General features: G+C 36.3%; 3 protein-coding genes and 2 non-coding genes across 21 annotated transcripts in view; 1 reads left to right on the forward strand and 4 right to left on the reverse strand.

The window, feature by feature from the left end:
* Positions 1-3,592, reverse strand: part of LOC113108398 (CLIP-associating protein 1-A-like) — a 66,900-nt gene extending 63,308 nt beyond the window's left edge. For 4 of the 17 annotated variants that reach the window (XM_026271503.1, XM_026271513.1, XM_026271509.1 and 1 more), the window contains exons 1-2: positions 3,408-3,590; positions 1,120-1,694 (exon numbers count right to left, since the gene is read on the reverse strand). In XM_026271503.1, the coding sequence (XP_026127288.1) occupies positions 1,120-1,314 (195 nt within the window). In that variant the 5' untranslated portion in view covers positions 1,315-1,694; positions 3,408-3,590. Of the gene's footprint in view, positions 1-1,119; positions 1,695-2,205; positions 2,266-3,407 lie in introns of all 17 variants that reach the window. The other 13 variants (XM_026271507.1, XM_026271511.1, XM_026271508.1 and 10 more) reach the window with 9 other exon arrangements.
* A 1,296-nt stretch (positions 3,593-4,888) lies between these two features.
* Positions 4,889-7,674, reverse strand: LOC113108400 (MKI67 FHA domain-interacting nucleolar phosphoprotein). Its single transcript, XM_026271520.1, has 6 exons — positions 7,450-7,674; positions 7,049-7,177; positions 6,435-6,543; positions 6,145-6,356; positions 5,729-5,788; positions 4,889-5,502 (listed from the first exon to the last, which is right to left on the reverse strand). Exons 1-6 carry the CDS (start codon positions 7,561-7,563, stop codon positions 5,326-5,328), a joined length of 801 nt encoding a protein of 266 aa, XP_026127305.1. The 5' UTR covers positions 7,564-7,674; the 3' UTR covers positions 4,889-5,325.
* LOC113109409 (small nucleolar RNA ACA64) lies at positions 5,571-5,697 on the reverse strand. Its single transcript, XR_003292974.1, has one exon. It is a non-coding gene; the product is annotated as a small nucleolar RNA ACA64 (small nucleolar RNA).
* On the reverse strand, positions 6,638-6,763 carry LOC113109407 (small nucleolar RNA ACA64). The gene has a single exon (XR_003292972.1). It is a non-coding gene; the product is annotated as a small nucleolar RNA ACA64 (small nucleolar RNA).
* Positions 7,675-7,960: 286 nt separating the features above from the next.
* LOC113109303 (high affinity cGMP-specific 3',5'-cyclic phosphodiesterase 9A-like) lies at positions 7,961-14,184 on the forward strand. Its single transcript, XM_026272923.1, has 14 exons — positions 7,961-8,394; positions 9,315-9,476; positions 9,576-9,627; positions 9,875-9,977; positions 10,393-10,535; positions 10,621-10,680; positions 11,158-11,335; positions 11,723-11,845; positions 11,914-12,006; positions 12,383-12,450; positions 12,542-12,644; positions 12,773-12,877; positions 12,966-13,112; positions 13,711-14,184. The coding sequence occupies exons 1-14, from the start codon at positions 8,307-8,309 to the stop codon at positions 13,885-13,887; spliced, it is 1,602 nt and encodes a 533-aa protein (XP_026128708.1). The 5' UTR covers positions 7,961-8,306; the 3' UTR covers positions 13,888-14,184.
* The last annotated feature ends 348 nt before the right edge of the window (positions 14,185-14,532 follow it).

Here is a 14,532-nt window from a genome sequence, read left to right on the forward strand (position 1 = left end):
ATCAAAGGACTGATAAGCAGAGACAACATTTCAGATATCACCCAAACTTAATGGCTGTAATGAAATATTATCCATTCATGGATTCACACAGCAACTGGCTGAAACATGAGACTTTATGAAAGAATCACCCTTCAGTTTGGTTCAAATGAGGTCTTTCATGAAAAGTGGGATTCTATCGTCGTTCAATCTAACGTTCAAATCATGTGACTGCAAAACCTTGTGCTGACCTGCGACCTTCAACAAGAAGAATTCGCATGATGTCACTGCATTAAAATGTATACAAAACACAGCAGAGCTGAGCTTCATGACGCTAACCACCTGACACAATTGCTACTCTATGTTTACAAGATGCTCGAGGAAGTGACATCAGAGACAAACAGGCTCTGAAATCTGTCAAATAATATACCACAATCAACAAAACCAACACAGAACAAAAAATAAAATAAAAATAAATAAAACGGTGGGGCGGCTCGGACTCAGCACTGAAATGCTATAAGTTCAAGGAGAAATATTTAAAATACAAACTCACATGGATGCATCTTAAGAGGATTTTTGGCATGATTCCCTTTAGACACTTTATCTCCATTAATTGCCAGTGTTAGCTTTGATATTGTAGGACATGAAACCAGTAATTGAGTATAAGCCATCTTCAAACCGAAAGGATGTCCTTTCTCCCATGAGGAACTATGAAGACCTTTTTGCATTAGATGTAACTACAGAAAACTATCAATTTGTGTGTTCAACAGAAGTCAGTCAGTCATACAGGTTTGGAAGTTGAACAACATGAGGGTGAAATTCCATTTCTGGGTGAATGAATGCTTTAAGCATCATCTAAAGACGTGGACGCAAAGTGAAGTCTCTCATTGTGTCTGATCTTGAAATATGTCAACATGAAAGGCTGTAAATGTTCCAGTGACCTCAAAAGCCGGCTCTGTTTCGCTCAAGGGATCGATTCAGGCCCTCAATTCTATGCCAGACAACTGCCTGAAGGAGAAGCCCTTGCTTTATAATCCATAATACCCAATCCAATTGAAACACCGCCCTGCACCCTTAACTGTCATTCAAACCTGCAGAAAATTACGGTTAAGCATCTAAATGTTAAAAAAAAAAGCCTCTTACCTTGAAGTTGCTGGAGTTGACCCAAGAGGTGGCGATACCGTCCACCATTTTATCCAGCGCAGTCTGGTCACTCTCTAGGTCGTGACACTTGTCAGCGTCTGTGATGTAGTCGATGAGCTCCGGACCCATCTGCAACCTGCGGGCCACATCCTTCTGTAGAACCTGGGTCAGACAGTACTCTATATTGGGCTCCATGGCCTATGATGTCCTGCCACCACCCGTGTGGCAGTGGATAGGAAAAATAAAATAAACAAAAAGGCCTTGTACAATCCAGGCAACACAAGAGCACACGCTTATTAATATCCTGTGCTGATGAACACTATGAGTGCCACAGGCTGGCAAGAAGCTGAGCAGTAGGGATGTCAACTCAGGAATGCAAACGATGCACCATATGTGACTAGACAACAGCTGATGAGGACTGCGAATTCTCCTTTTTGTTCCTTTAGGAGGCAGCCAAACCACTAGCAGTGGCAGAAGCGTTTTTGGTTGCGGTGGAGTAGCAGGAGTTGTTGTAACTAGAGCAGGAGAGAGAGGGTCCGGCGGAGCATTGCTTCATAATTCACAGGTCCTCCCTGCTTAGGATGAGAAAAGAGAAGTGTCAGCCGAGTACCACCTCTGGATATCAAATGCCAGTGCGGCTGGACCTGCAATTTTGTCAGCTCAGGTCAGCAGCCACTTAACGAGAAAAGCAGAAAAGCCCTTTGATGGTGACATAACTCAAAGTCCAGCCTGCATTCTCTTAACTATTTATTTGCTGACCACACATCAGCTGCACAGCTTTGTGGGATACAGCAAGAGAAAAATTCCACTCATATTAAAGGGGTGGTTCACCCTAAAATGAAATGAACTTGTCTCTATGTCATTTTTAACCAATTTGATGTTAAACAAAAAGGAAAAAATACCATAAAAGCACCACAACAGCAGTCCTATACAACTACTAAACTACTAGACAGCAGTAATGCCATCACTAGGGGTACTTGCCTCCAAACTGCATTGAGACAAAAATCTGCTAAGGCATCATGGGAATAATAAGGCTGCAATCACAGTTGGTCACCGCAAAGTGTATTACTCTGATAAGCAGATTACCTGATTCCCGGACTCCAATTGTTCTGAAAGACTTCAGGAAATGAGCAAAAGGTACATAGTCTATTGATCAAAGCAAAACATTGAAAATGATGAATGTACGGGTCACTGAGGTACATTAGTGTGTGTGTACAGTGAAGTAAAAAATCTAATTTAGCTTTAGCTCATCTAAACAAATGTAAACAAATCTAAAGAAATCTCATTCTTAAATCCAAAATCTTCCATGCAAATTATTATGCAGATATTATTATGACATAGAAGAAAGATGCACTGGTGATCTCAGACATTTGGTTGGTCCACATAATGTATTTTTGTATTTCTGTCTTCACTGTCACAAGCGGTTATGTTTTTGCTTCGTTTACATTACAAGTCTGTGCCTGTACTTCATGTATCTAAGCTACCCAATGGTGGGAGGAGACCTTGCCTAGTCTCCTAATTCTCCATGGATCAGAATTACAGGAGTTCATCATTTATAAACTGTGATGTCACTTTAATGTAAAACACACACACAAAAATTGCATGACAAATCAATGATGGCAAGCATGATATAACTGTGCATCCCTCAAACCACACATCACAGGCCCCCAAATTCAATTACAGCTTAATTAATCTCTTTAGTGTTTAAACGGTAACATATCAATCGATTTTAAAACTGGACAACTAACGTAAGTAGAGAAATTAACCCTGCTGTACACAATCTAAAACGATCATGGAGTAACCTAAATCCTCATCAGAACTGGGTGGACATCTGATTACAATTCAAAGCACAATCGCCGTGTATATACTACAAAACTGATGTACTACATAAAGAAAAAAATATTTTAAACAATGTCATTTCAAGTGAATGACAGATCCTGCATGTGAATCATTGCAAATATATTTGCATTGACGCTCACGTAGTATCTGTCATTCACCCTAAATGAGATTCTTTACTACGGAGTCCAGGCTTTAAAAGACCTTATTGTCTTTTATATATGTTAACAATTCAAATATCAAGCCCCTTATGTTGAAATCCTTATCAGTGTTTAATTACCAGCTGTTTTCAGATCATATACGGCTATAATTTATTTCTTTTTCATTGATCATCTAGTCGGTTATGCTAGCTATCACTAGCCGACCGAATAAACTGTCAAAACTCCGCGATTTACACCAAACCGGTACATGGAAACGAACAGTTTGGTTGAAATAATAGGTTATATACTCACTCTGCCCAGTCTAGCAGTAGTTTCTGTGTAAAATGACACGGGTTGTTTTCAAAGGTAAGCGAGGTTTGTCTCTCTAAATGCTGCTCCTGTAGACACAATGATGGAGCTGTAATGCGCATGCGCTAAACACCTCTGCTCTATTACTGAATTAATGTAAAATCCGCTTACAGATTTGATACAAACATTGCGCCATTATAAACAGGTTTCATTTTATGTCATTATGACTGCTAGCCACAACGTCTAGTTTGTACCTCTTTATTATGTATGTAAAATATGCGAGTGGCTTCTCATTGTATTAGAGCACCTTTACCTTTGTAATTACCAATATTTTCGCTTATATTTTGAATGTTGCTCTAGACAGCAGCACAATGATATGTTGTTTACACCCGCATATTAGAAATCCTCTGGTTTCCTCCGGTCTCGCTGCCACATGGTCATTTTTCCCTGTGTAGCTAAAACAATAAACCTTTATGGCAGGCTATTTTAACATTGATTCCTGAAAACTAACATTATTTGATTTTATCTGCTAGTAAATAAAGCAATAACGAACAGCATCTTTTTACTTAGAGACACTAGTTACTAGAAATTTCTCAAATATGTTTAAATTGTACTTGGTAAACATTTTAAATTTTTCTTTTTACTTAGAGACACTAGTTACTAGAAATTTCTCAAATATGTTTAAATTGTACTTGGTAAACATTTTAAATTTTTCTTTAATTTTAACTCTGCAGAAATCAAACCTATAATTGGCAAATGACAAAGCAATTGAAACTACTGAGATTCCATATACATCGCATGCATAATTATTAAGGACATTGATATTTTGATATATATAGAGATTGATTTTTTTTTTCCAAGCACATTTTACCAATTCCAAACCACATCAATCTTAATAACTACTACTGATTTTGTATTTAATCATTTATAAGTGCTATATAATTGTCCATGAAGGCTTAAAGTGAAAAACTTATATTCAAGTTTGCAGAATTATGAGGCATGTTTTCTTTTACTGATAAAATGAGCAAAAAAAAAAAAAGTTTAACTCAGACTGAGATGTCAAAAATTCTTAAATCCAAATAAGAAATGTTCAAAATAATGCAATACAGGAATTGATCAAAACCTTTCAAAGTTGTTCTAAAACCTAAAAATCTTGATCTACTTCAAATGTTAACTACTGTATATACACCGCGATAGTGATTTCTAACAGAATAGTGACTACTAGCAAAATAATACAAAAGTATTTCAGACTATTTAAGTAAATGCAAATCGGTTTAAACAAGTGAGAACATAATGAAACTGATTTTTTAATATACGAGTCTCTCTTAAAGCTATTCAAATATATATTAAGGAATAAATGTTAAAATGGCTTGCCATATCATTAAACTCACAGCGATTGACGAAGACTCCTGGCTCCATCTAGTGGTTATTCTGACAAATGCATTTCCATTCCAACACCCCTCAACTTACACGGTAGTCAGTGACAATTTAAACAAAAAATATATTTTACACAAATTTGCTTTAAAGAGAAATAAAGAAATATATTTTATCCCCTTTTGTGGGTTAAGCACATGTTTTACCAATCTGTCTGAAGATAGATAGTACTGGATAGAATACATACAATACAATGACATCTATCCTACCATTTAATCTTCAAATGAACACAATATATATTGTGTATTACACAGTCAATCGGATTTTATCAATCTCTGGGAGACCACATTGTACCCCTCAAAGGTAATCGGTACATCTGCATAAAACACACAATTCAAAACAGATGCCTGATTATCAGGGTAATGTTTATGATCCTCTTCTTCAGCCACAGGGAGGACAGATGTAATCACATACAAATGGCTCAAACAGTGAGTCCAGTGTCCCATCTAAAACAGGGATTGAAGTCTTTAGTCATTAAATTCTCCTTTTAAGTTGTATGCTCCTCTTCATCTTCATCAGTCTCTTCCTCGCTATCTTCCACATCCTCGCTGTTTTCTGGAACGGATTTGGCTTTGATGACTATTTCATCATCGACATCATCGTCCTCAACTCTGATCGACTTCCTCCTCTCCAAAACTGATGGGGTGCACACTGGTGTGACATCCTACATGCAAATACAGTCTTTTACACACTAGTAGAATAAGACTACATATCCTAGTCATTTTCTATGGTAAATGTTGGCACATGGGTTTCATTGTGAGTCACAGTGACTGACAATAAGCTTAAAATGTACCAGTTTCTGTCGGCACAGTTATCTTACTTCAGTCAATGGGTACAACTGAGGTAATTTTCAGTCTGTGCCAAGCAAGATACACCCCTGTTAATCTTACCTCACTGCATACTGAAACATCGGCTTCAGATTGGGCTTTCTTGGCAGGAATCTGAGCTGCCTGAAAAAAGACAAAAAAAAAAAAAAGACAACATCAAACTAAAATACAACAAAAGACTTTTAAAGAAATAGTTCAATAGTTCAAAATATGAGATCAAATGCCTTAATGAGGATTCACAAACATACAGCTTTTTAATTCACTGAGATCAAGTGATGGACTGGAGCAATATGAATTATTGTTTTAATCAACTGTTTGGACTAGTTCTGATGGTAGCCATTCTCTGCAGAGGATCCATTGGTGAGCAAGTGATAAAATGCCAAATTTCTCCAAATGTGAGGGTTACATTTTCAGCAAATATTCATTTTGGGGTAATCGATTTCTTTAAATGTTCTGAATAAAAATAACATACTACTTACAAATCCTGGGAAATCATAGTCAATGCCCTTTGCTGCCAGTCTCTTGCGTAGCTTAGACTCTTTGCTTAAAAGCTTTGCACCAAGTTTGTTCAGATCTTCTTCCGCATGCTGTTTGTTATAACGAATAACTGCAGGCTTCATCGGCTTCTTGAAGACCGACATGGAACCCACAAACAGCTTTTCGTGGACCTTCTCAGGTGGCATCACATGACCTATAAAGGACAAAACACAGTAATGTTTAGACAACATATTAAGTAAGAAAATATACACACAAAATCTTTTACACTCACACTTTATGAGCCGTTCTCCAATAAGGTAGTTGTTCATGGTCTCAGCCACAATCTTAGCCACCTCATCACACTCAAACTCCACAAATCCATAGCCTTTGCTCCTTCCAGTCTGTGAAAGATGAGAGTTTAATAATACGTGCATTATTAATACTTGCACAATACTTAAAGCAAGGTATTATGAACTAGTATGATTCTCCTTTTTACAGTGTTGGTACATTGGTTTTATTGCACAACAACATAGCGTTGGCGATAAGCAAAACGTACCTTATTGTTGTCTGCACAATTATCTTATCCAAGGCAACAAATACCAAAGATAATTTTCAGATTGTGCCATTATGATGTTATGTTAAACAAATATGTACACACAAGCAAAAATCCCTTTGGAAGCCATTTCAATGGAATCAAACATGTTTTCTTTAAGATTTTTTAAATCAAACAGGGCCTTCTTTAGTTAACAAACTAGTTTCAAACAATTATAGGAATTCCATCAGAATTCCTTTAGAATTTGTATTCAGCAAGTTCACTAATAGTTTTAATATATAATTTATGAATTGTGTTTTAAATACAGTGATCTAACCCAACTGACTGTATACTACAAGAAGGTCATAACTTACCTTTTTACTCCTGGAAACTCTTATTCGGGTGACTTTGCCAAACTGTTGAAAGTAACATTTTAATTGAGGTTCAAACAATCCTCGAGGCAGATGGCCAACATAAAGCACTCCAGGAGAAAGCGACTGAACCTGAGGGAATGGAATTAATATTGTATTATTACATTCTGTAAAAAATAAAAACAAGTCGACTAACATTAAACAGAAAAACATCAAACAAAACTGAAGAACGTGCAAGCTTTGTAGAACAAATTAGTCGCATAAGGAGGTTCCTTCTATTCAAATAACCAAATTTTGTCTATTAAAGATAAGAAAAGAAATGTCAAATGTAACTTAAATAATTTTTCGACGTGAAGATAAACGATGGCTGGGCTGAACTCGAGCCACGTGGTGAGCCGTCATACCGTTTTAGGACGATTCTTTACTTGCTGAACCTTCTTCTGAAACTCTGCTTCCTCCTTTGGATTCAGAGCCAGTAGGTTTTTCGCCGGCTTCTCTGATGATTTTCCTTCTGTCATTGTTAAATAAAAGATTGCTAAAAAAACATATATCGTTACGTCTCGGACCTAGTGTCGTGCTATCGCTCCTAAAACCACGTTGTGATTCGTTCAGGAACAGGAAGCAGCTAAATGTTCCAGAAGACAGTTCACAATAAAAGCCCACTACAAAATAAAAGTCCACGTCACGATATTTACCTTTATAAAAAACAAATTTTACTTATTACTCTCGTTTTTTCTTATGATATATGTTGATAGCATATGTTGCTATTTTATAGTTCTGTTTTAATTAATTAATGTTTTTTCATCCATTTAAATTAAAATACTACTACTACTACTACTACTACTAAAACTTTATTGTTTACTGTGCATGTTCACGCTAGTTCATCGTTTTACTGACTGCAAAAAATAAAATAAAAAATAAAAAAATCCCCGATTGAAACCTTGAAAGAAAAAAAAACATTATTAATACACATTTTTGTAATTTAATAATAAATACATTTAATCATTTCAGGTGCAAACATTTACTAAACATTTACTAAATCAGGTGCAAAATTAACAACTTTTAAGGCAAATTCAAGAAAATATTAGCTTGTATCCAAATTGACAGACATACAGAGCAGGGTTGACGATGAAGGGGGTGGACTCCAGGCGGTTTGAAAACGATGCGGGGTTTTGAATGAATGATAGGTTGAATCCCTGATGTAACACTGGACACACACGTCGATCAGCAAAAGTGAGAGTGCAGCAGATTATCACCTGACATGGCAACTAAAATCATTTATTTTACCGTGAATGGAAGACCAGAACAAGCTGAGTTTCCCACCGACTGTCCTGCACAAGATGTTAAAGGTAAGGGTTGTCTCAAATTATATAATTCTTCTAGTGTATCTAAAATTGTATACTAATATTTGTATACTATGTATACTAATAATTGTATACTAATTGTATAATTTATTTATTAAATGTGTATATATATATATATATATATATATATATATATATATATATATATATAAAATGTCAAGTTGTTGATGTGCACACAGAAATATAACACAGAAATGAGATAAATGTTGAACTGCTTAACCAATAATAATAATTAATAGATTAAAATAATCATAACTTTCATTCAATATATAAAATTTTCAAGTAAAAGGGGGTTTGTAAAAGCACTCTTTAATTCGTGTATCAACATCAAATAGAATTTCTTCTATGAAAAGGGTTTTTTGTAATGACCAAATTGGTTCTCTGCCCTCATTAGCCTTTGTTCTGCAGGAAACAAGCTTTAGGACTGTCCTCATTCTCAAGGGCACTGACAGCAGCCAGGCTTCTTTAATCAGGTCCTCTACATTACAGCGAGCCTGTATGAAGAGCTTTTCTGTTGACCTGGATTGCTAATACAACATAACAGATGATCTCAGTTTTTAATCTTTATTTTTGATATAAGACTCCAGTTCTCTAGGGCCACTAATTAACTTTAAATCTTCCATACTGACTCAATGTACATGGGTGAATGAGTAGTCACAGATTGTGAGTCAGAAACAAATAAACCGTCATACTTCAGTAAGACAGATTGAGTCACAGGTTGTGCTGACAGTCAGTCTTCAAGTGCCAAGCAGTAGACTTAAGAAACATATGGCATTTTCAGCATTAATCACCATATTAAAGTGCATTCATTTCCATGTACCTCAGTTATGAAGAAATGTGATGATGAAGTATATCTGCAACATTAACATTAATGAGAAATGTTTGTGTATGTGTTTGCATCATAGATCTTTTCCGATCTGCAGCTGAGGCTGGACCTCATGACATCTTAAAACTCTATAATACTAACGGCAGTATCATTAATATTTCCCCACAACTGGCTCCAAATAGTCCACACTCCTGCTATAAACTGGAAGTGGTCGCTGCAGACTGTAACAGTGAGCTGTTAGGTATTCTCCACCTTAGCACTATTATATTGATAAAGTTATGAATAAACATAAATGTGTAACCCATGACCATTTGGATCATGTTAAACGCTTATCTTTTAGGTTCAGATCCAGCGGTTGCTCTGGGATTTGACCTCTTTTCTATGGAGAAAAGGTAAGGTCGGGACATATTTAAAATGCACACTTTCTGTATGACAAACAAAATCTGAATTTGTCGTTTTGGTGATATTTACTCTTATAGACATAAAAATAAGATGCATGCTTAAAACGTCCTACTGCCTTACATAAATAAGAAATCATAGTTGTCTGTGACGGTAGCACAAAAAGAGTCATGGCCAACAGAAATCTAGCACAAAATTGCATTTGAAATGTGCCACAAACTCTGGCTCTTTTTTAAACAGGTTACAGAGCCTGGAGAAAAGAATTCTAACTGAAGCAGCGGAGACACCTGCCATTGTGTATGAGATGAAGAGACAGGTGGAGTCATTCAGAGAGAAACTGGAGGTCTGAACGCTGAACTACTGCGTTTGAGCTTTTCCATCTGCACTTGAATGAATTTCATATATAGCTAAATATTTTCACTATTTTTAACATGGTAATAATAAAAAAAAATCTTAATATTGTTAATATTTTAAGGTAAACAAGAATGCATTCAGTTGATCAAAAGTAACAGCAAAGACATTTTACAAAAATATTAAACAGCAAAATATGTCTTCAACATTGATAATAATAAGAACCATTATTAATAATTGAGCACCAATGATTGTTTATAGCACCAAATCAGCATTTTAGAATGATTTCTGGAGGATCATGTGACACTAATGATGCTACAATTTTAGCTTTGCCCTCACAGGAATAGATGACATTTACCGAGTACATGCATATTTCTAGCCCTATAGCATGATGTCTTTCTCTTTAGAGTGTTGAGCACCTGAGCTGGTTGGGGTTGTTTAAAGACATGTCAGAAGGCACCCACAAGCCCTCGCCTTTCTACCATAAAAGAACCCTGCGCAAGACCCGAGAAGAGTGTGAGCACGTCAGGGAAAAGTTCCTCCAAATGAGGTGACGTTCCCAAAATGCATTATTTAAAAAATAATGTGTAAATGAAATTAAATTAAATAACTGCTTCTGATTAATTTTTTTCTAGTTCTCTGGAGGTTTCTGAAGAGGTGAGACAGTATCTTAAAACACCAACCTTTGATAACTGGTAAGTTTTTTACAAAACAAAGCATGCTACCAGAAAAGCACATACACTTTTTTTCCCTTATGTTTCATATAAATATTTAACCTGGATATTACTTGTTTTTTTTTCTTCTAAATAAATGGAGAAACAAGGAGTCTTCACAGTAGCTGCAGTCACATCAAAGTCCTGCACCTGTCATACATGAATAGGACATTGTTAGTGAAGCACAGCACAGCACTTCTAAATTAAGCATAAAGAACACGGCGGAGATCAGGCCTTTCATCTGCCTGAAGGGTTTCATGTTAATCATTCAGTGGTCCTGCTTGAGGTTTACAAATCAAAAGCACTTCTTGTGAGCAAAGGACTGGAGCTCCATGTTCATTAATGAAATAGTCTGCCAAGTGGACTTGTTGAAACCAGGCTTCAGCTTCAGATTAGTACAACATCATATGATTCCGTCTAATGGGTTAACAGGAATAGAAAGATTTTGTGCTGTTGTAGGCAATGGGAGGACGCTGAGATCATGGTGCTGCTCCAGGTGATGTACACAGATCTGGACTTCATCTCCACCTTTAACATTGAGCTGGATGTGCTGCAGCAGTTCCTTTATGAAGTGTACCGACGCTACAATAACATCCCCTTTCACAACTTCAAGCACTGCTTCTGCGTCACTCAGATGGTAAGAGCGCGCGCAATCAGCCTCAGGATTCTTCCAATCACTCCAATTATCCACTTCTCTATCTGCTTGATTAATAGATGTCATGCCCCAGACAGCCATCATTCGCTGCCAAAACGTTAACTGTAATTTTACTGGGATCAGTTGTCTGTTTTCCTTAATTGTCCCATTAAGTCTCTCTAGCCACATGGTCCTCGTTGTAGTTTACCAAAGCCATAAAAAGAGAAATTATTGTTTATGTGTTCATGGTTTTGAAGGTCAGTCATCTGTCCATCCATCCAACCTTATACCAACTGTATATATACACACACACAAATTTTAGGGTTTTTAATCGACTGGCCCAACAGAAAAAGTTCTGGTTATTAATATCTGGGTCCATCTATTTGTCAGATGTATGGATTAATATGGCTAACGGACCTCAGAAGCAAGATTGACAGTATTGACCTCCTCATCATGCTAACCTCAGCCATCTGTCACGATCTAGATCACACCGGCTACAACAATGCATACCAGGTGAGATAGCGGCTGTCTCAAGCTTTTCAGTACACCGCATAAACCGATGGAAATATCTCCTGTTTCAGATTAATGCACGCACTGAGCTCGCCTTGAGGTACAATGACATCTCCCCACTGGAAAATCACCACTGCGCTGTAGCTTTTGAAATCCTGGAAAAGGTAAAAACGCTGGCTGTAGATTGAAATCACAATAGTAAGCTTTACATTTTGAATGTTTTAAAAAATCTCTTTAAAAATCTCCTTGACGTACAATGATAAAGAATGTTCAGCATTTATGTGACTTTCCATTTTTTTAAAATGTAAAATATATACTTGTATGCATATGCATATGTAACACATTTATATATGTCACTGACAATTATTTGCATGCTGTTTGAGATTGGTCTTTTCTTTCTTTAAAATAAACACCCAACATTGGAATAGTTGTACTAGCATATTACTCATAGCACTTTTGTACTTTGCTATGCAGTGTGTATGTATAGTATGCATGCACATATTCTATATGCATGAAAAACCAACGTTAATTATTTTTCAGAGTGAAAGCAACATTTTCCGAAACTTGCCGACAGAGCAGTACAAAAGAATAAGAGAGGGCATAATTAAGTATATTATTTACTTTTCTATAATCTTCACAATCATATGTATATCAAACCAAGATTTTAGGTAAAAACCGAGCAACCTCTCATCACTGTAGGTGTATTCTTGCTACTGATATGACCAGACATACTGAGATCCTCAACAAGTTTAAAGCCATTCTCCCTGTGTTCGACTTCAGCAACAAAGATCACAGAGATGTGGTAAGAGCAGTGATATTCATAAATATAAGTACTTAGCAGACCTATATTATCTATACATTAAACGTTCAGCTTTTAGGGCTGTTCTTTGTGACAGTCCCCTTAAAGGCACTTCCTGTCTTCTGTAACAGTTGATGATGATCCTGATTAAAGTAAGTGACATCTCCAATGAGGCCAGACCCATGGATGTGGCAGAACCGTGGCTGGACTGTCTGCTGCAGGAGTTCTTTAATCAGGTACATATTGTTCACTTTTTATATATGTTGGGAGCAGTGCAATACAGTTATGATTTTAAAGATCTTTCATTTTAAAATCTTCATCTAGAGTGACATGGAGAAGTTGGAGGGTCTTCCTGTCACTCCATTCATGGATCGAGACAAAGTGACCAAACCGTCTTCTCAGACTGGATTCATCCGCTTTGTTCTCTTTCCTCTCTTCATTGAACTGGCTAATCTTTTCCCCTGTCTGGAGGTGAGAACGTTCCTGGAAATTCTTACACTTTAATAAGACGCCATACACTTTAATAAGTTTGGAGTACTAAAACAATTTGACATAATCAATTACATCAAAAAAAAAAAAAAAAAGTAAAGCAAGGCAGCGCAGGCAAAACCAAGTTTTATCATGCATTGATCAGTTTTGAGATTTTGGGCTATTATGTCTTACAGATTAGTGGGAATTGTTTATTTAATTACACTTTATACATTTGCATCACAAAACATATATTTAAGGTCGTTTATTCAAAATTAGCCAGTACCGTAATTTCCACTTCAGTAGTACATACATACACCAAACTTGCCAGATTTATTATATATTTTGATGGTTTTTACCCTCAGGTTTTTAAAAGATTTTAATTAAGATTGAGTTTTTCTTCTACACAAGCACCTAACTTGAAATACTGTAGTTATCTCATGCGATTTGATTTGTTGAGATCTGTCATGCTGTCTAGTAGAAACACTTGAAATAATAAATGAGATAATGTATCATCATCCATTGATTTTTCTATTTTCAGAGGCTGAGATTAGTGACATTTAAAGATGATAATTTCTAACTCTTACTTCTAACCTTACAGCAACACATCATTGACCCGGTGCGGAAAGCCCTGGATTATTACACCGAGATGGAGAAAGCTCTGGAGAGGGAGAAACAGAACCGGGCCCAGAGTGACAAGGTGGTCAAGCCCAGCACCTCAAAAGAGCCAGAAGCTCATCCAGATCCTGGTGGGACGACGAAACCAGTCACCCTGTAATCTAACCTCACAATGTTTATATGTGCATTCTATAATCATAATCAGTCCGAGTTGACATTCACCAGCTAAATGTACTGTGTATATATATATTCAAAAGTGGGTTGAATAGTTTTACTAACTATACACAAAGTGGTAATGCTTATATTTAGTCTTTTTCTAATTATAATATATTTTTCATTACAGATTTAGCATAACTAGCTGAATAGAAAGTTCAGTTGAAAAGTGTAACATGAGTATAAGAATATGTTGTATATCACACGTTTGCTTTGATGACAGCATTTGTAATAAAACTTATTAATGAAGGTACTAAAACCACAGTGTCTGTTGACATGCTTTTTTAATTTCGTTAATCATTGTTGCCATGAATGCAGTGAACATGCACAGTTCTCCCAGCAGATGGCGCTACTAGAAGCTACAATTTCATGGCGTGAGAGAGGAGGCTATAAATGGAACTGTACCATTAAATTATTCAAGTGATTCTCACTGCTATGTACATTAGAGTATTATTATTATAGTATAATATTTATAATTGTTTTAAATTTTGACTGAAATAGGCCTGATGTCATTGATTCTACTTTGCATCTGAAAATGTGCTCTTAAAGAGTTGAGGGTCAAAGACATGAATCATCACAGCACTCTTTTGAC

Source organism: Carassius auratus, chromosome 9, assembly GCF_003368295.1.
Source record: "Carassius auratus strain Wakin chromosome 9, ASM336829v1, whole genome shotgun sequence".
In the NCBI taxonomy this organism is placed as follows: domain Eukaryota; kingdom Metazoa; phylum Chordata; class Actinopteri; order Cypriniformes; family Cyprinidae; genus Carassius; species Carassius auratus.

Bases quoted from the DNA above. Each gene is read 5' to 3' on its own strand.
- LOC113108400 (XM_026271520.1), bottom strand. From the start codon at position 7,563: ATGACAGAAGGAAAATCATCAGAGAAGCCGGCGAAAAACCTACTGGCT. The intron at 7,178-7,449 runs GTATGACGGCTC...CCATTCCCTCAG, and splicing joins TAAAGAATCGTCCTAAAACG to GTTCAGTCGCTTTCTCCTGG. The intron at 6,357-6,434 runs GTGAGTGTAAAA...TGTCCTTTATAG, and splicing joins TGGAGAACGGCTCATAAAGT to GTCATGTGATGCCACCTGAG.
- LOC113109303 (XM_026272923.1), top strand. From the start codon at position 8,307: ATGGCAACTAAAATCATTTATTTTACCGTGAATGGAAGACCAGAACAA. The intron at 12,451-12,541 runs GTATATTATTTA...TCATCACTGTAG, and splicing joins ATAAGAGAGGGCATAATTAA to GTGTATTCTTGCTACTGATA. The intron at 12,645-12,772 runs GTAAGAGCAGTG...CTTCTGTAACAG, and splicing joins ACAAAGATCACAGAGATGTG to TTGATGATGATCCTGATTAA.